At 42.9% G+C, this 19,707-nt stretch overlaps 2 protein-coding genes across 6 annotated transcripts in view; one reads left to right on the top strand and one right to left on the bottom strand.

Moving 5' to 3' along the window:
- Nucleotides 1-15,157, bottom strand: part of CTBP1 (C-terminal binding protein 1) — a 219,733-nt gene extending 204,576 nt beyond the window's left edge. The window contains exon 1 of one of the 2 annotated variants that reach the window (XM_031588247.2): nucleotides 15,082-15,157. The gene's annotated coding sequence lies outside the window, so the exon portion shown is untranslated. Of the gene's footprint in view, nucleotides 1-10,273; nucleotides 10,408-15,081 lie in introns of those variants that run through there. The other variant, XM_031588248.2, reaches the window with a different exon arrangement.
- Nucleotides 14,858-19,707, top strand: part of MAEA (macrophage erythroblast attacher, E3 ubiquitin ligase) — a 47,589-nt gene continuing 42,739 nt past the window's right edge. Inside the window, exon 1 of one of the 4 annotated variants that reach the window (XM_031588256.2) lies at nucleotides 14,858-14,945. Coding sequence is in view for 2 of the 4 variants with exons in the window: in XM_031588253.2 (XP_031444113.1) it covers nucleotides 15,955-16,023 (69 nt within the window). In the remaining 2 variants the exon portion in view is untranslated. Of the gene's footprint in view, nucleotides 14,946-15,758; nucleotides 16,024-19,707 lie in introns of those variants that run through there. The other 3 variants (XM_031588254.2, XM_031588257.2, XM_031588253.2) reach the window with 3 other exon arrangements.

Below are 19,707 nucleotides of genomic sequence, written 5' to 3'. Positions count from 1 at the left end.
CAGCCCTACACTTCTGGACACCTATCAAGACGACCTCTCCTGAAGTGAAACTGAGAAGGAATACAACGGAATCAAATACAATACAAATACAATACAAATACAAATACAATACAAAAGGAATCCTGAAGGCATTATCTCAATTTCGTGTCAGCTATTGCTTGGCCATACCAGCACAAAAGATCACTGAGATCTTCCCCGTTGATTCCAGTGGCAGTACAAGGAAAACGTTTGGCTTTGGTAGGAATAAGCCACAAGAGCATCAGCAGCTATGTTTTAACACCAAACAGATGTCAACTATGTTTTACATAGCTTGATAGTGTTTCACTGTGCTGCAAAAGTTACTAAAGCATAGGGCAGATACAGTAGGTTTTCAGGTCTATACCATCTTTGTTTCATTGACTAGAATCCAAATCCATTAAATCCACAGAGGAAGGTAGAAGCATCATGTAAATGTCACTATCACGTTAATCTATGACTTTATCAACATCAGATAAGTTTCATAAGTTTCCTGTGACAAACCAAATCCAGAAAACAAATTTCAATGTCATCTCTAAATCATAAATTCTCTTACTGTTAATGCCATCTGAAGATCTGTACCTAAAAGCAGTAAGCATCCCATCCAGAAGCTCCAAGCCATTTCCATGACACCAGACCCTTGTTTTAACACAAACTTTCTGGACATCTGAGGGTTTGACTATTTTATGTTTTCTCAAGGTCTCTAATATCAGTACCTTGCCCAAATAGTTAAGATTAAAAATAGATGTGGAACTAGAACTAAATTTAATGCTTGTTTCAATGTTTTAAGATTAATTATGAATTTTATTTTTCACAATTGAATGAGATGGACACACTCAAAACTCCTCCTGTTCCAGAGCTCTCACGAATACTTAAAGTTACTTTGGTTAATAATAATATCATTGCATAACTCTTAACATAACCCACATGGATGCAGTGACCCACAATGGAGACATTCTACAGTTGAAAAGTGGAAAATTGAAAACTGTCAGCACGTCATTTTTTTGTTATTCTGCTTTTACATCTGAAGGACATTACAGGGTATGCAGCTAAAATGAAGCTAAGTTCAGTCTTCTTTACTCCTCCCCCTACACTAAGAATATATGTTAAAAATAAGGTCAGTTTTTTGTTCTTTGACTATAGCACACTTGCTCTGAAGGAGCAGAGAGCCACTGAAACTTTCTCCTCCAAGCCTCTTTGGGGGACACATCTACAATGCTGAGCCTTCTTACTAGCATGAAAAAAAGGAAGGTAGATTTTTTGATTAATGCAGCCTTACAGCAACACATCTGTACATTCTTGTTTAGCCCATTGGAGTCCATGAAAGATCTCACTACGGATAAGTGCAGCACATCCACTGGGCTTTTGTCATACTTCCAAGCAAGCATCACTTACAGTTCAGTCCATCTATATCGCACTTAAGTAACTGTATTACCAGAAAGAAGTTCGCAAGCCCTAACTACTCACTATGTCAATCCAACTTCTATTACTTGAGTCATACTCAAAGCAAAAAAGATGGATGTAATATCCAGGAGAAGCAAAAACTGATCTATAAGACATCATAAATATAAATTCTGTATTGATTCAAGTCTGATTCATCTCACACAAGATTTAGTACACATCTCAAAACAGAAAATTCTCAAGATCCTTCTTAGATTGTATTAGGATCTCTGAAAACCCAAACAGTGAAAGCTTTTGGCCTGTCAATTCAAATTCCAGATTCTTGTTGGCTCTGGGTTGTGCAGCTGGCAACACGACAAATTCTTTTCCCACACAAGAACTACAGCAGAAATTCCCCAACACGCACTTAGTATAACCTTCCTAGTTACACAAGAGTCAACCCCGATGAGGGAAGCCTTCATCAGAAAGTCTGCTCTGAAATACACGACTGCCAACAGCCATGATGTGTCTTTCTTTGACCCAAAATAAAATGTATTTGGTTGAAAGTAACATTATTTATGTTGGTAGAAAGACTGAAGAGGGACAGGATGTTTGCTTATTCTGCTTGTGAGTACAGTCTGTCAAGGGTAACAGATAAAACCAGAAAGAAAATACTGCTGGAAACCATTTTCTCTGATACATCACTTATTTGTTAAACCCCATACATTACTCATTTTGTACATGTATCTGCCTCATTACTTGTAATAGTTGGTTTTTAAAAATCATGTTCTACCCTAGAGTATCAGCATGCATGTAAAATAAAATGTCTGTTACTGTACAGTAATATTTTCCCTTTATTCAAATTTTTTTCCTTTATTTAAAAATTAAACTGAATTCATTCTTATCTAACCTTGAGTTTGTCTTAACCAGAGGTACATATACAGATCTTGAAAAGCCAACAATCAGAGGATGCTGTATTGCCATCCCATGTGGTATCCTACTGCTTTTGTGAGACCTATTTTTACTGTCAGACTCGATGTCAGTTTGAACACCGATTTCAAAGAACGCGAATCAGGCTGCAAACTGTGGAAAAACTTTCACAGCAGTGAAGCTAAACAATATAGTCATTAGGATAAAGAGAAATGTCAGCTATTACATCTGGACAGATTATTTTGACAAGTAGCTGGCCATAACACTTTCAAGATCAGAATTTTGCTGCAATCCTGCGCTGAAGAAATACATAAAATACCTGTCATCAAAGTGCACCAAATCTGAACCATAACTCTACAAACATTCTTCAAACAATTCTTACTACAACTATTTGATGTCTGTAACACTTCTCGTTTACACTGTGCCTTACACTGGGTTGGACTAGATCAGCTCCAGAGGTCCCTTCCAATCCCTACAAATCCAAAGTTCTAAAGCAGACACTAAAACTGCTAATAACAAAAAAAGCTAATTCGAGAAAAACAGTTTTATTACCTCATCGGATGCTATGCTAACTACCCAAGATGACAGGACAAATTAACATTTGCACTGCATGTTTTTAACCACTTGACAGTTAATAGCCTGCTTTGGGTGTTTTCCATCAAATATTCAGTGGTTACTATTTGCAATGATAATTATTGTCGTTTCTAAGTTAGCATTGATAATGACCTATTAACAAAAGAGACTTTTCCTCACTCACAATAAAATAGCTGTTGGCTCAAAAAAAAATCTTGATGACAATTTTAGGTATACTTTGGCTTTGGGAACTTCAGTACATACACAGCTTCTTCCAGAATTTAAGTAATTTGGTTACTGCCATCTACAATCAATTTCATGTCAGTTACCAGTTTAGGAAATAACTCTGAAGCTGCAGTGGGCATTTTCTTAGAAGTGAATGCTTGTACTAAAAAAGTGCTCTGTGAATCCATTAGTGAAGATGATAAATGCTAAAACAATTTGATAATTTGAGTGTAAAGCTAAATGATGAATTGAAGACAACACTCTTCCCAGGATGCAGAAGTATTCTAGACTGAATATTATAGTTAAGAATGCAGACAAAAACACCACCTTAATTTCTATTAAACAAGATAATCAACTTGTCAAGAAAGGAGCAGTGCTCTGACTTCAAGGAAAAGTTGGAAGAAATTGGCACGAGGTATGAAACAAGCTGTTGGTTCATGCCCAGATTGTTTCTTCTCCAACTGATGCTTTATTATGAAGATCCTGAGATACTGTCAGGATCCACAGCACTCAACAACAGCATGGAAGTGGTTGGCACATACAGAGAAGTGGCTTCCTGAAAACACTACGAGCCTGGCTGTTCGCATGGTTTGTGCTCCACACACTTCAACCTTAACTTTCAAGAGTGAGAATATTTCATTCACGCTTTTAAATCAGTAGAAAAGATTTTCGACTGCACCCTCATCCAAACAATTTGAGGATCACCAGCTAAAATACTGAAATAATTTTGTTCACTATTATTAAGGTGGAAAAACACAAAATCACAACACTGGAACAGAAAACACTGACAAGTATTTTAATGAGACAGAAGTGAACAAACACATTGAGGAACTTCCAAGACCAGTCACAGTTTTCATCAGAAGGTGCTGCTGATGTTTTCGAAAGGTCAGCTTAACATTTTATCTCATATACCTTTCTACACAGAAAACTCTAGCCTACATCTTCAGCTTGCAAACAGACTCCATATTTACCTCAATATGGATCTAGACAATCACAATCTATTATTTATCACCTCAAGATTAAACTGCTGTACCTTTCTTTACTTTATTCGGGCATTGCCCTTACTGGAAATACATCCAAAGGGACAGAAAATCTTACTGACATTTCTGAGAAGTGTGTGACCAGCAGGCAAAGTTATCACTGTGGGCTCTAAATTACAAAAGAAGAAAAAAAAAATTAGAATATACTACTGTAAGGCAAAACAATATAAAATCATGATAAAACTGAAAAAAAAAAAATAAAAGATGAACAAAGAGAGATGTAATGAAAATCAGAGCTGAAAAAGCAAGCATTCCAAACTTTAAATGACATTCAAAGTTGATTTAAATGTCTGCCATATCTCCTAATTTTGTGTCTATCAATGTTGATGTATAATGCTAAGGAGAAACTTGAAACTATCCTTTCTTCCACTACTGCTCACTTCCTGTCCTCTGCAGGATTATAACCCCTCCATGCTCAATGGGAGCAAGCAATCTTTCCTGCACTTTTTTTTTCCAGCAGTTCCACAGTCCCTCTCTTTCATGGGTGAACGTAGGAGTAGAAAGCAGTGAGACCTATATTTAATTAAGTCTCTTCAAAATAAGTATCAATAAGGTCCTGAAACTTTGACCTGCAATCAAAATATAAGAGAGTTTGTTTTGATACAGTGATGTCAGGATCAGTAAAGTTAGATTTCAAATTGCTCCTGCAGGAATGAATATGTCATCTTGTTTTTGACATCTTCACCAGCCTAACAATTTAGGGCTCAAAGTAATACAGTTTATCTTAAATAGATTAGAGGATTTCATCTGCTTAGCTTTTATAGAGCGGTGACCCTACCACGATCTTGACTTTCCTCAGTCTGACTTCCCAGGGGGTAAGAATCTGCAGAGCCAATTTCCTGTCCCACAGTTACTGAGCAGAATGGGAAATGGCAGTTTTCTCAAGAGCATCTTTCCCAGATACTTTGACAAAGAATCTTTGCTTTAATTTCTGTGCCAAGACTTTGGGTGAACAGATCAGCCAATAGGCAAGAGCTCAAGTATAACAAATTAATCCAACTGCTTCTCTGTCAAAATTCCACTGGTCACCTTCTCTCAGCTCACACTGGAGGATATTATGGCTTTTGTTTTTCCTATCTATTCCTACCAGAGGGCCTGAAGAATGATATACTAACTGCATTAGATCAAATTCACATCACTTATGCTGAAAAGCCAGAATGGCTGTGACACTGATATCACTCCCTCACAGCAGCAATGGAGGGTGAAAGGAGAGTGGATGTTTAAAAAAAAGGAAACAACAACAACAAAGATAATATGCTTAAAAGTACTCAAGATAATCTATTAATTTATTACTGACTTCTACCTCTACTTTTCTGTCATACAGTAGCATAAACAACAAGAGATTGCATCCATGCTCCCATACGTTTGGCAGTTAAAGATGTAAGAAAATATCATGCTATGTTTTTCTTGGAGGAATATCAGGCAGCAAAACAAGGAAAAGACGACAGATTAGGACAGATTTAAGAAAAAGGGGCACACAAAAGCTTTAAAACTGTCATTATTTCCCTGCAAAATACAGGAAGGTTATTCCAACCTCTACAGGCATTACCAGTTCACAACCTCACTGGTTACCTTTCCTCACCCCAAGCATGGTTAGAAAGGCAGAGTAATGCATCAACAAAGCAATAGCTGTAATGAATTCCACAGAAAACTCACCTGATCTTTATTGTTTTAAAGGAAAACCATCAACAGTTGTGGTTCTATGATTTACCAACCTAAGAAACATCAGAATCTTCCAGATAGGGCACACAGTTTCTCAAAGCCAGAAATCCCTTCTCCTTACCCACACTTCTTACTGAGAAAGATAAACAGAAGCTGATTGGATACAAAAACTTTTATTTATCCTATTATTTATGCTCTAAGACATATTCCAGGCACTGTGTAGAGAGAAAATATCATTGTATAAACAAATTTCACAAACTAAGCCATATCGGCTTGTTCTTCAGATGAAGAAAAAACATTCCTGACAAATGGAAAACTGTTGGAGACATTTTATTTTTCAGATTCTGAAGATTTTTTTTAGAATGAACTTACTCTTCAAACAACAAAATTGTATTTGCAAGTGTTTGGGTCTTTTTCAACTACACCCAAGAACAGAATGCAGCAGGTGACCGTTTTCAGTAACAAAATATAGACTGTAGTAGGTAAAAATACTAACAGATAATTCAAGAGGAGAAACACATGAAGGAAACTGTGGAATTTTAAGACAATTTGTATTTCCAACTACAATTTGTTCAATTTAATATTTACCTGCTCCTCTCAGGCAAGGGCTTTCTTATAAAATTTATCAGCCCTTGGCAAATCATCATACCATGAAAACTGTGATGAACAACCTGTACATGCTGACAGTTCACTCTAATTCCCTCTAAACTTTGCTTCACATTCTTTCAGCACTAAGCTATTCCATATGCCCTACACTGCAGCTGAAACCTATCTAGATAGCTTTACATGAAGTGAAAATGGAGTGAGAATCATCTCTCAAACACCTTTGAACAGCTCAGCACTGAAGAATTTCCACGCACGTTTCCACTGCACGTACAAGCAGAACACGATAAATACTGTAAAACTTAATCCTGCAAACCTTCTTCACTCAACTTGTGAAGATCCAATGACTTAACTGAAACTCGTCCTCTGTTTGAGCACAAACACAGCTGTTTGCAGTGAAATTCTAACACAAGCTGCAGGGGAAATAGTGTCACTTTCCCCCCCACACCCCAACATCCTAAGATGATGCTAAAACTACACTTCTGGCTGAATCTCAGCAGGACAGCTGAGTAAGTCAGTTAAGACCCATCTCTTGTCCTAAATGTTAAGAGACTGATACTCTGCCAGTACTCAATATCGAGGTATGAACCAGCCACCTGATAACCAGCTACTTAGAGTTTCAGAAATAGCCATATCCTGGAAATACATCATCAGCACTATCCCTGGGATTCTTCCTGGATACACTTTATTATGAAATCATTAGTGATTTCTTTTAGTGATTAATGACTTTTATTGCAAATATTAAAGCATTATATGAGTAAGCATCATCCACTGGTTGAGTGTCCCTCCAAAACAAAAAGACTGCTTGTCTCAAAATTTCATCAAAAGATACTGAAGTACTTTAGAAGGAATTATCACCTTGAAGGATGAAGAAACAAAGGAGAATGGATTTGACCCAATCTAATAGCAAAGCAAAGAAGACACTTCCACTGTCTTATCCATGAGGCTGTACAGTGTCGATCTCTTACACACAGCATGGCCTCAGAAAGAAAAATGATAAAAACAATTCAAAAATACATCGAACAATTAAATTAATTATCATGTATCAGCAGCTAAATCTGAGTTCCGTTCTAGTGTATGGAAGCTTTTTGCATCAATATAAAATTTCATCAGAAAGAATGATTATGAATGCAATAACAATGTACTTATTCCATTCTAATGTCAACTCCAACAAAAGAAAAAAGCAAACTATTGTCCCCTACTACAACAATAAGGAATCCTTTTCTTTCTCTGTCTCCCACTTAAGGCATAATATCATATTGTGCGTTTTAATATTTTTCAAGGAACAACTTAAAAAGAAAAATTAATAAAATTTGTGGTCTCTTGTGATAAAGATCTATAATCAACATGAATTACAGTGCAGTTGGGCCTATTACTTATCAGCTTGCCTGAAGTCCGAAAATGCACATTCCATTCACATGTATAACACAGTGCAGCACTGTAGTAGTGAATGGGCTCTCCTGAACAGTATCTGATAACACACTGACAACAGCTGAGAAAGAAAAGCGTGGGATTATGACCCACAAAGGCCTAAAAGAGGTTTCCTAGCAAGTCCACAAATATCTTCAGTTTTAATGTCAAGTGTACGAACTACATTGAATTCCTAGATCTCCTGGGGATTTCCATAGGTTTTCTTTCCAGTCACTACATTAGCAGGGAGGGGAAACTCAGAGCTTTTATATATATATAATTATTATTTTTTAATCAAAGATGCTTCTAATATAAGGTCTAACATCTTGAAAGTTTTAACCTCTGTGAGTAGGAAGCCGAACACCTCTTATTCCCAACCTGTCTCTACACTGTAATAGTGCACATACTGTGAGAAATGGTCCTTCCCTACTGGAAATGAAGCCTGACCTCTCCTCTTTCTGTTTCCTATATATTCCCAATAGCTATTAATTTGTAACCCAAGAAATTCTCAGAACACACAGCTTACATACAGGCATGGCGATCCTACCCATAACCTCCTCAGCTGATCAGCATAATCTCAAATTCCCCCCTGAAAAGCCAGGGCTAATGCTGCACCCTCTCAACTCAAGGAAAACCAGGAACAAGGTCAGAGTCTCTTTGGCTGCAGTCCAAACTCCCCCAGTATTTACTGGCTAAAATACTCAACTCTGATTTAGTTTTCTCACTTCATACGGCCACCATTTTTGAAGTTTTTCAGAGAAACCCGAAATACGTATCATATGAGTGTTGAAAAATAGGAGCGCTGTGCAATCCAAATAATCAATATTGCTTTATTCTGCAATAGCCTAAAAATGAGTTAATTCAGAATATCAGACTTCACCTGATTTTATGCTGTCACTTGGTAAAGATCTATGCTGGGTTTTGATTATTTGTTTTTCTTGGAGTAGGAGGATTATTTTCATGCGGAGAGGATTGATTTCATTCCTGCGTGAGCTGCTGTTGATATTCCCAAGCAGAAAGATTCCTTGCTAGAATTATCATCAATATATATTACGGGAGTGTTTACTTCCATCCTGCCTCTGTTCTAAAAGCCTCCTCTGTGCTAATTCCCAGAGCAAGGCTACAGGTCTCCTGCTCAAATTTTCTCTGTAGATTCTCTAATCCTTTTCTCTTTAATCTCCATTATACAAGAAGAAATCCACATATGCACGGTCTGTGAGAAGCTAAGTAACTTTACCTCTCACCATAGTTACCACATCTGATTTAACCACTGGCTCCGGACATTGAATCATTGTCCTTTGAGATTAAAGATTTTTATTTGTGTATGCCTTCATACATTCAACAAGCATAAAATCCTAAAAACAGATTGATTTTAATATCATTAGTAGACGATTACATTTCAATTTATGCAACCGCAAAAGAACATGCCATCCACCTCTGCTGCTTCTGTACTGTGTTGTTTTCCAGGATCTCAGAAGCTCCAACGTTTAAACGTGTTACTATGACTGTTATTAAAAAGATTTTCAACCTAATTCAATTCTTGGAATGGTTCTGAAGCAATTTTACATTCAGGTTTTCATCCGTGTGCCCAACTATTCCATTACACTTTTTGTCTCTCATGGTAACCAATTTTATTTGACTTAACAGAAGCTGTTCAAATATTTAAAGGCACTCCGAGATGGCAGGAGTTTATCTAGGAGCATACATGTTGTGTCACAGATATTCCTTTCCTCGTTCTTACTCGCTGCCTTTTTTTTCCCCCCCTCCCAAGGAAACAAACGAGCTCTGGACTGGCCCCACCGCACCGGGAACGTGCTCACTTCATCTGTTTATGCGAATATTCAAGTTACAATGGGCACATTTGGAAATTACAAGCTCGGCAGTTAAAGCAGATGCTTCGTACGTTCCTTCATATGCACGGTATCCCTCTGCCAGGATCGGCGAGCGCAAGAACTAAAGTATAAACATCTGCAACACCTCGCCGTTTTGTTAACATTCTTGCACACATTTCCTTGCTAACTCCAAAAAGGCACAACGGTGTAAAAAAACGGGGAAATCGGGAACATCTGGGCGATAGCGACGGCAAACGGAATGAAACATGAATAAACAAAAACATGGCGAAAGTGGCCTGGGGTTGTTACACTGTCAGATCATTTTTCCAAGCCCAACATCAAGGCTTTTGTTACAACCAAAGCGGTCATTTGCATGGAGAACCAACAGGGTTTCTTCTTCTTCAGCGTTTCCCGACCGTAACACACACTCGCTCTCCCCGACACACACATACACACACACGCAGGCAAAGCTTCTCTTTGGCAAACAGCCCCCGAAACGCACACATATTCGCAACTACGGAACCCGCGGATCGAGAGCAACGCTCCGCATACCGAACGCTTCGCTACCGAGGCGGAATTTCGGTAGAAAAACAACAGACAAACCTTTGGAGCGCTGCCCCAGCCGGAGTTGCTCTCCCTCTCCCTCTGCTCGGCTGTTACTGACAAGATCAGGCTGAGATGAACAAGTCCCCGCTCCTCCAGCCTCGCCGCTCTGCTCTTCCCACCCGCTCCGGGCTTTAAATAATGGCAAACTTTCACAAAGTTAAAAAATGCCCTGAATTAAAGGAACGCGAGGCACAATGACAGGAAAGCAGACAACGCAGCCTGGACAATCGCTGCAGCAGCAGCACGAAGGGCACTGCTCCGTAGTTAGGGCTGTGTCAGCACTTTCTTCCTCGGCCCCCCCACTTCTCAGGGGCTGCAACTCAGAGCAGTAATGAAACGCTGCCGGCTAAAACGGGGGCTTCAAGGTGTGCATCCGAACCCACCCAGCCACATCACTCACAAAGTTACAGGAGCACAGCACTTCCATCAGAGCAGCACATCCCAAATGTTGTTGTTGTTTTGTTGTTGCTGTTTTTTTTCTTTTAATGTAAATATGGCTCTTTTAAAAATGAAATTCACAAGCATTTTCTCCGCATCGTGTATTTGGCCCCCTCCATCTCTATATACATATATTTAAATCAAAGTAAATTCACAAATCCCACAACACCCAAAATTTGCTTTGTGGAAGCATGGAATAATTCTTCCATCCCAGCTGATTCTCACGGCCTGCTCACACTGCTGGGCTGCCCATGGCCTCTGCTGAGGGTTCAGCTCCCATCCATCCAGGCAATGTTGAAACCTCAGCTGCTTACTGAGCACACCTGCATCTTCCTCTGATAAGCCAAGTGTCCTCACAGTCATGCTAAAATAAGAAAACAATGTGTTTGATCTGCACATCAGTCGTTTGTTTTAAGGTAAAATTGTGCATTTAATGTAAAAAGGTAAAACAGATGAAGACAGTTGGGCAAGAAACCCAAGTGTACTTTCTGCCCCTTCTGACTGATACAGAAGAGCTCATTTATCCTCACAGAACTCAGCAGATCAACACTTGTTCATAGAAAGAAGGCTCTCTGCTCTCAGGGAGTTTCTGACTGCAGCTCTGCTTGGTATCTATTACATGAAATGAAACTGTATCCAGCTATGTGGAGGACCCCCTTACAAATGCTTTGTTGTTGTGAATAGCTCAACAAAGCAACAATTTTCCCAATAAGTAGCTCTCAAAATACTCCAAGAACTTATTTCCCAAATCGTCACAGATTTCCTAAAAATCATAACAGCTGAGTATCTGAAGGTATCTGAAAATAGCATCAGTCACCTCGCATTTCTGTCCTACTAACACAAATGAGCTGCTGGGCGTATTTTGAAGGCAAACTACTTCTATATTAACACCTTGTTATGTATGCAGTAGATGCTAAAAAAAAAAATAACATTGAACTTCCATCTTTCAGAGGGAAGATTAATGTGAAAGGTGAGGTCCTTATTATCTCATACACATCTTAACTCACCAGAAGAACAAAGCAGAGGCTTCCACTTCCACATTATAACACAGACAAACCATAACTATCCATTTACACAGAGGAAAGACAGCTCTTCCTTGCCTATGTGGCAACACCCCCTCCTACCTAATCCTTACACCAAACCCTACAAGCAGCTCTGTGTGCTAAAGAGGGAAAAGACAGAGATGCACATTCCCTTCCGCCACCTTGCTATGGAGGCTATCAATTCAAAGTGGAAAACAACTGGAAATGCCTTTAAGACATCTTCAAACAAGGCTGGAAGATTCTGTATGCTCTGCTTAATTGTAATTAACAGCTAATATACTGGTAAGATGCTAAACAAGAACAAGCATTAACAGATTATGATTCAACTGGACAATGCCAAGAAATACAAAATGGAAACTGATTTTTATTCCATTTACACCACTAGGGGACAAAGAAAAATAAACAAGACGCAGTACGTAAACCTTCTTAATGGTTCCAAATTTGTGTTTCCTATTTATGAACAGAGTAGTAGAATTTACAAGACCTGTAAAAGCAAAGCCATACTGGCAATTAAACTGAACTTAATTTAATTAAACCTGGGCTTGATAACTTTGTATGGTAGGTTAAGCAGAAGACATTTATTAACCTAATATTAACGAACAAAGTACAACCTCTGTATATGAATAACCATAGCCATGAATAGAATATTTTGTTAAATTCAGCAGGAAACTACAGATTTTAACAAGTTCAGAAGATCATTAGCTTAGTTCTCATCTCCACATTTACCAGGCCAGCATTTGTATTATAAATCAACAACTGCAACCTAAAGTTGAAAACATGCCAGAAATATGAATAGGTTGTATCAATATTTGTACATGGAGCCTAAAACATAAATTAGTTGACACTCAACAATTAAAGCTTCCTCTCCAAAGTTGCAATATTTAAAGGTTAAAGATTAGACATGCTCCCTCTTGTGTTAAACTAAGAATACACGGAATACATGCTGTTTTCTCTGACATGATGGTTACTTGGCCATCTGTTCCATGAAGCAAGCCCTTTAACTTTGGCTACTAATGCCTGACAAACCATCACCAGTAATTCTCAAGCTTAAAGACAGGTACAGCCTGAGCACACAGCCTTTATCCATAGAACAATTGTGTTACATTAATTGCTGTAATAACAAAAAGGACCACTGAGGACATTATATACGAAAAATCTGTGTGAATCAGATTTTTGGACAAATATGTACACAACTGGGCAAATTACACAGGAACATTCCCTTCTTCAGTGCCTGCACGTATCACGGATCTGAGGAGTTAAAAGTGCACCCAGTTCAAGCTGTTCAGTAACATAGTGATATAGAATATTAAGCAGCAGATTTCCTCGTAAATATTAGCTTACAGAATATTTAAAGTAGACTGGAACAACAGGAAGAATGCCATAGCATTACGTTTGTAAATTCAGTCACAACGGAGCTAAGGTCTCAGCTTGACAAGTTCACATAAACCATTCCCTGCACAGAGCCTTCCTGCAGTCAGAGCCATCCTTACACCAACCCTCCTGCAGAATCCGGCCCCAAGATCATGCCTGGACATGAGCGTTAATCCCAGGTGTAACGACTACAAATGGATTTACTAATAAACCTTTTAAACAAAGGCTTTGCACCTGGCGTGGGCTTGGCATGTTATGTTCAGGCATACGTTTGCTGATTATGGTCAGCATCAGGAGAGCTGAGAGCGAACACGAGCAAATAGTTTGCAGTCAAAACCTGAAGAGAATCTAACACATAGCAACACGACTTCACACGTCTCCTTTTAATTACCACCAGCCTATGGGTGAGGAAAATACAACTGGGCCTGCGTCCGCTGGAAATGAAGAACACTACCAAACATTCCAAACAACAAACATTTGTGAAAAGCAGCTCACTCCCTTTCAAATCAAGAAACTTGCTTTTACAGAATCACAGAATGGCCAGGGTTGGAAGGGACCTCAAGGATCACAAATCTCCAACCCCCTGCCACATGCAGGGCCACCAACCTCCTCATTTAATACTAAACCAGGCTGCTCAGGTCCCCATCCAATCTGGCCTTGAACACCTCCAGGGACGGAGCATCCACAGCCTCTCTGGGCAGCCTGTTCCAGCTCTCTGTAAAAAGCTTTTGTAGATAAACATAGGTCACTCCAAAAGTAATGCCTCCTACTTATTCCAACAGAAACTACAACAGATAGAAAGAGAACAATAGCACTATTTGATAGCACAAATTTCCAGCTACGAAACACTGTTTTTCAATGCAGTCACCACCATTAGTTATGCACTTCTGCCAGGTATGAAGGAGAGGCTGTGCACCACGCTCAAAAACCTGAACCAGCAGAGGTGAACCACCGTTGCCAGAGCTGAAATGCAGCACAAAGAGGCGGTGAGTGCTCACGTCCACTGTTTGGTCTCTATAAACATTCAGTGAATGTCAATGGGTGCCATTTTTTTTTTTTCCACACAGAGGAATGCAGTGACACACCTTTGGTTCATGGACACTTCATGTCAGACGCCATTTTGTCAGGGTGCCCCTCTGCTGCCATCTGTCACACGGTAACGAACTGTAACGGGATATTGGTGGGAAGGTTCAACCCCTGCTGCCATCCCACCAACGTCCGCCTCTGATGTCGTGGGCCGGCACGATAAAACAGGAGGCATTACTTTCAGAGCAGCCCGTTCTCTTGCAGACCGGCGATCCCACAACTACAGAGCTTAGGAAAGCGAGGGAAAACACGACAACGCCGTCCCACGCAGCCGGCCATCAGCTTTACACCGGCTGCAGAGCCCAGGGTTGCCCCGCAGAGCTCCGTGCCCGGACTGCTGTGCCGGGCTGACGGAGGAGGGGCAGCGCCGTGCGGAGCTGCAGCCGCTCCCGCGTAGCGCCGAGCAGGAGACCGCTACGGAGCGGCGCCTTCACCCCGCACGGCAGCATCCCAGCGCGCTCCGTGCGCTCGCGGAACCGCCGCTCCTGGCCGGACCGCTCCCGGGACTCGTGGAAGCGGAACGGCGCCGTGCGGAGCGCCGAGCGGAGCCCCGTCGGGAGCGAGCCTCCGAAACGCGAACCCGGTGCGAAGTCCCGGCGCAGCCCGGGTCGAAGAGGCGGCACCCCCTCGGGCTCCAACGGCCGCAGCGGAGCCGACGGCCGGAGCCGCCCTCTCCCAACCCTGCCCCGGGGAAAGGCGACGAGTGAGGCAGCCGCTCCCGCCCCTCACCGGTAAAACTCGGCGCCGGGCTCGGGGCCTCCCCTCAGCTGCGAGGGAGACGCTCCGTGCCGCCCCCTTCAGCGAGGGGTTGGGAAGGGTGAGCCCGAGCCGGGCCGGGCTGAGAGAACTGAGGGAAAGGGGACTCACGCTGTCTCCGCTATTTAAACCTCTTCCCGCCGCCTCCGCCTCACTGCCTCTCACTCGCTCTCTCCACCCCGCGGAACTTACTAAGGGCGGCCCCCTCCCTTCCCTCCCGGCCAATATGCACAGAGCCACACTACGGGCACGCTGCCCCGCCCTCTATCCCTGGCCGCGCCGCCCATTCGCTCAGCCGCCCGTCCGTCAGCTGAGCGACGGGACGCCGTTGGGCCGGGCTCCTGCCTGTCAACACCCGCCCCTGCTGGGCTCCGCCCCTCGTCCCTCCCCTCCCCTTTCCGGACACCTCGAGAGAGCGTTAAAACGGCCGTTTCAAGTCACCGGCAAAATTTACTTTTAGGTCCCGCCTACTTGTATCTGTGACATTTCCTAATTGGTCGATGAGAACAGCTCTCCTATCCTGACTGGGCATTTCGATGTCCATCACCTCTAAACGTCCCGCCTATCCCTGTGCCGTAATCCTTAACTCAGACATTTGATTTGTCCCCGTTTCCAGGCGGCCCCGCCCTTTCCCAAAGCGCCATCCAATCAAGCGCGGCTTCTCAAGCTCTAAGGCGGTATCAAAGCGCATAAAGTGAGCGTATGAAAGGACCGCCTTCATTGGTCAGCGCCTTTCGCCCCGCTATTGCTCTTCCGCCACCACCGTTCCGCAGAGCGTACCACGGCGCGGCAGCGGGGGGGGCGGGAGGGGAGGAGCAGCGGGGGCGGGCAGGAGCGAGCGGCGTTGGTTCGCGCCGTCTCTATGAGTGATGGGGCGGAGGAAGGCCTTTATTGCCCGGCATGCCGCGCGCGCTGTAGGTAGCTGCCTCCGCTCCGCGCTGGGGAGGGCGGGGGAGGAGGAGGGAGGCTGGTGCCTGATCCAAGATGGCGGTGCAGGAATCAGCTGCTCAGCTCTCAATGACTTTGAAGGTGCAGGAATACCCCACTCTCAAGGTGGGTGCCCGGCACGCAGGAGAGAGGCAGAGCCGCCCGCGTCCCGCTGGGGGAGCGCTGAGGGGAGCGGAGGGCTCTGCCTTAGCGGCGCTTCCCCGGCTCCCTTTCGCCTCGCGGAGCACCGCGCCGTGCGTGTGGGGCTCCCGGCGGCCGCCGTCCAGGCTGGAGCCACCGCGGCTTCTCCCCTCCTCCGCTTCTCGCTGCGGGGCGAGGGACGTGCCTGGAATGCAGCGCTGAGGGAAGGGGCAGGCCCCGAGCGCTGCGGGGTGGGGAGGAGGCAGGGCTGGGGGGGGGAGCAGGTTGGGCTGAGGGCTGTGGGGGGGCTGTGGGTGCTGGGAGATGCGTGGTTGTGCGAGGGGGTGCTGAGGGGAGGGAGGAGGGTGGGAGAATGGGCTTCGCTGCCTCCCCGAGAATTGAAGACGCACAAAAAAAAAAGGAGCGAATGTAGTGAAAAGGAGGGGGGAAAAAAATAAAAAGGCCTGTAGGGATATGTGTGCGAAGTAATTACGGTTAGGCAAAGCTGCGCTGAGAGCACGGAGCGCTCCTGAAGGCGCTGTGCGGGTCTGAAGGACGGTGGCTTCTGGCCGGCGGTGTGGTGAAGGGACTGAAGGACTCAGGGCTGAGCCTTGAGGTCATCGCCTCAGGAATGGTTGAGCTGGAAGGGTGATGATACTCGTAGGAATCAGTGGGAACCTTTGTTTGGACACCGGTGGTGTGTGCGGGAGGTGTACCACATTAATAGGTATGGCTGAGGGAGGCAGATGGGAGAAGGAGCTGTGGTGCAGAACGCTGATTTGGGCATCTCCCAGGACGGTGCATCAGCAGCTTTTTGTGTATAGGAGGTGGTTTGCAGCTAAACTTTGTGATGCTGAGATCATACTGCACTTTCACACAGTCAGTACTGTGTGCCTTGAGCAGTGTTTGTTTTGCAGGCTTTTTGGCCGTATTCTTCCTGTGCATGTCTTCATTCCCCACCCTCCCAGCTTTTAATTTAGTTCCAAGAAGCAGAAGAACGAAATCTTGATTCCCTTTTCTTTTTACGTGGAAAGGCATCTTTCCATCATTGTTTCCCTGACACTATCAGTCTTGAATTCTAAAATGCATTTCGAGAGCACTCTAGCACTTTCCATGGCCACAGCAACGTGAAGGCCCTTAAAGTTAAGAAGATCGTTTTACAACTGCATGTCGGACTTATTCCAGTTGTTATCACAGCTCTGCTTGTTACATTCCTGAAAAATTACTGGCAGTGAGGATCAGGGAGTTCTTGTTTTCTTGGTTGTGACTTAAGACGAATTGTCAAGGTGCCAGCCATTTGAAAGCTGGAGAATGTGTTGGGCTGATTCTTACATTTCCAAGTCTGCTTTTTTTCTTGACAAATCTGAACAAAAATATACATTGAAGAATGGAATGTTGTTTGTAATGTTGGGAAGCTAAGAAGTAAGAGAGTGAGACGCACTTTAAATTTCCTAGGGAGGTTGGTGTTTATTGATTCTTCCCAGCACCCATTCAACTGATGAGTTGTTTCTCTAATCTTTGGTAGCTTTTTTTTTTTTTGCTTAAAAAACCTGCCATAGTAATGTCTGCTCAAAGCTTTTCTGTATGGCCTCTTAAATGCTGTTAACCGTGAGTCATGTATCAAAACACTTCAGTGGTGAAGGTGAAAAAGCAACAGGGAGAGACGATCACGGAAGGCTCAAGTCTGCTCAAATATGTTGACAGCAAATTCCACTTTGTTTACTAGGAGGCAGACAGGTGCCTAAAAGTTTCCACTGGACTGAGCCTCTGTGGGGATTTGATTTCCAGTTTTGTGAAATGATGCACAGTCATTTGTGCTTTTAGTTATGATCACTAATGCAGTGGCTGAGATATTTCTCTTGGAGTTTTGGATACTGGTGATTTTTCCCTGATTTGAGGAAAATATGAAGGATATAAATACAAGTCTATAATCTCTTATGTTTTCTCCCTCTAGCTTCCTCATGCCGACATCACTAGGCAGTGGTTGTGTAATAGCTCTGCGTTTACTGTATGTTCTACACAGTGCCTTTCATGTGAAAGAATGCTTAAAATTGCAGAGGGATATTCCTCTGCCACTGCTGGATTGTGGCAGCTGCAGAAGTGGAAATGCTTCAGCTGTTCTTCAGCAGTTCAGCTGAGAAGGAGTGAACTGACTTCTTCAGATGAACCTAGAGAAGTTATTTAAGCATACAAAATAATGCTTGAATATTTCCTCAGCATGCTTCCTCCTTGTCAAGGACAAGAAGGCTGCCAGCTATTCTTCATTCGAAGTGCTGTGGAATCTTAAAGGGGGGGAGGAAGCCTGCTGATCAGGAGTTTTGCTGGCTTCATCTGGAGGATAGAACATGAAGGCTGGCAATTTAAAAATGAATGAATGTGAGCATTGTTATTGTGATTCTTTGCTGAAACACTAATAAACAAGTGATGACAAGAAGTTCGATAGTTCATCTGTATCCTTAGCAGTGAGAGTGATTGTTAATCTGAACAAGCAAAATGGAATAGAACCCCAAAACTGTAGTGTCTTCCATCTTAAAGAAGGAGGTGGTCAAGTCATGATATTCTTGTTCACTGGCAACAGTTTAGGGTTAGCTGTGGATTTTTTTTTTAAAGCTATATGCTTTAAAAAAAAAAAAGCTGATCAAAATGAGAGCTGTGGAAGCACAGCATTCTTAAGCATCATCTCGATGCTGTTGATTGGCTTCTTTTGTTGGCAGCTGTGCTGGGGGAATACTGGCAGCAGACTTAATAAGATGTTAATTTCTCAAGGAAATACCGTGTCTACCTGGTCTTTTAATAGAGGAACAGATAACAGAACAGGACTAGGAAGCATATGTTGTTCCTGTCCTGACTTCACAGCATCACTCCAACCAGCTGAGCTCAAAGTGGAGGCAGTTAGAGCAGGTTGCTCAGGGCACGTTCTGTCTGGTCTTGAAAATCTCAAAGATGGAGCCTCCAGCCTCCATGGGCAAATCTTTTCTAATGCTTGACCTCTGTTATTAATTTAAAAAAAAAAAATTGCTTACGTGGAATTGTTCTGTCTTCCATTTTGTGCCTTTTGTCTCTATCTCTTGTCTTACTAATGAGATATAGTCTGTCTCCATCTTCTTTCCTGTCCCCATCAGGTGTAGTGCACATGGATTTGGTTTACCTGGAGCCTTTTCTTCTCAAGGCTAAGCAATCCTTGTTCTCTCAGCCTCTCTTCATGTGTGAGATGCTCCAACCTGTTGGTAATCTGTGGCCTTTTTCTGTGCACACTGCTGCATCCCTCTTATAGCGGAGGCCCAGAACTGATTACAGCACTCCAGAGGAGCATAATTCACGTGGAAGGGAAGGCTCACCTTCCTTGCCCTGCTGGCCATGCTCTTCTTGACACAGCTCAGGGTGCTGTTGGCCTTCTTTGCGCCAAAAGCCTCTTACTGTTGCACAGTCAGCTTGTCCACCCTGACTTCCAGGTTCTACTCCGCAAAGCTGTTTTCCAACCTGTCTTCAGTAGGTACTGCTACATGTCATTGTTTGTTCCCAAATGCAGGATTTGGCATTTCCGTCTGAACTCTGTGAGGTTGTTTGCCCTTTTCTCCAGCCTGTTGAGGTCCCTCTGAGCAGCAGCATGACCATCTGGCATATGAGCAGCTTCAGGTTTTATATCACCTGCAAACTGTGAAAGTACAC

This window comes from Phasianus colchicus, chromosome 4 (genome assembly GCF_987193195.1).
Source record: "Phasianus colchicus chromosome 4, bPhaCol1.hap1.1, whole genome shotgun sequence".
In the NCBI taxonomy this organism is placed as follows: Eukaryota; Metazoa; Chordata; class Aves; order Galliformes; family Phasianidae; genus Phasianus; species Phasianus colchicus.
Note: the sequence above shows the minus strand (reverse complement) of the source record. Positions and strands in the feature narration are given on the sequence as shown.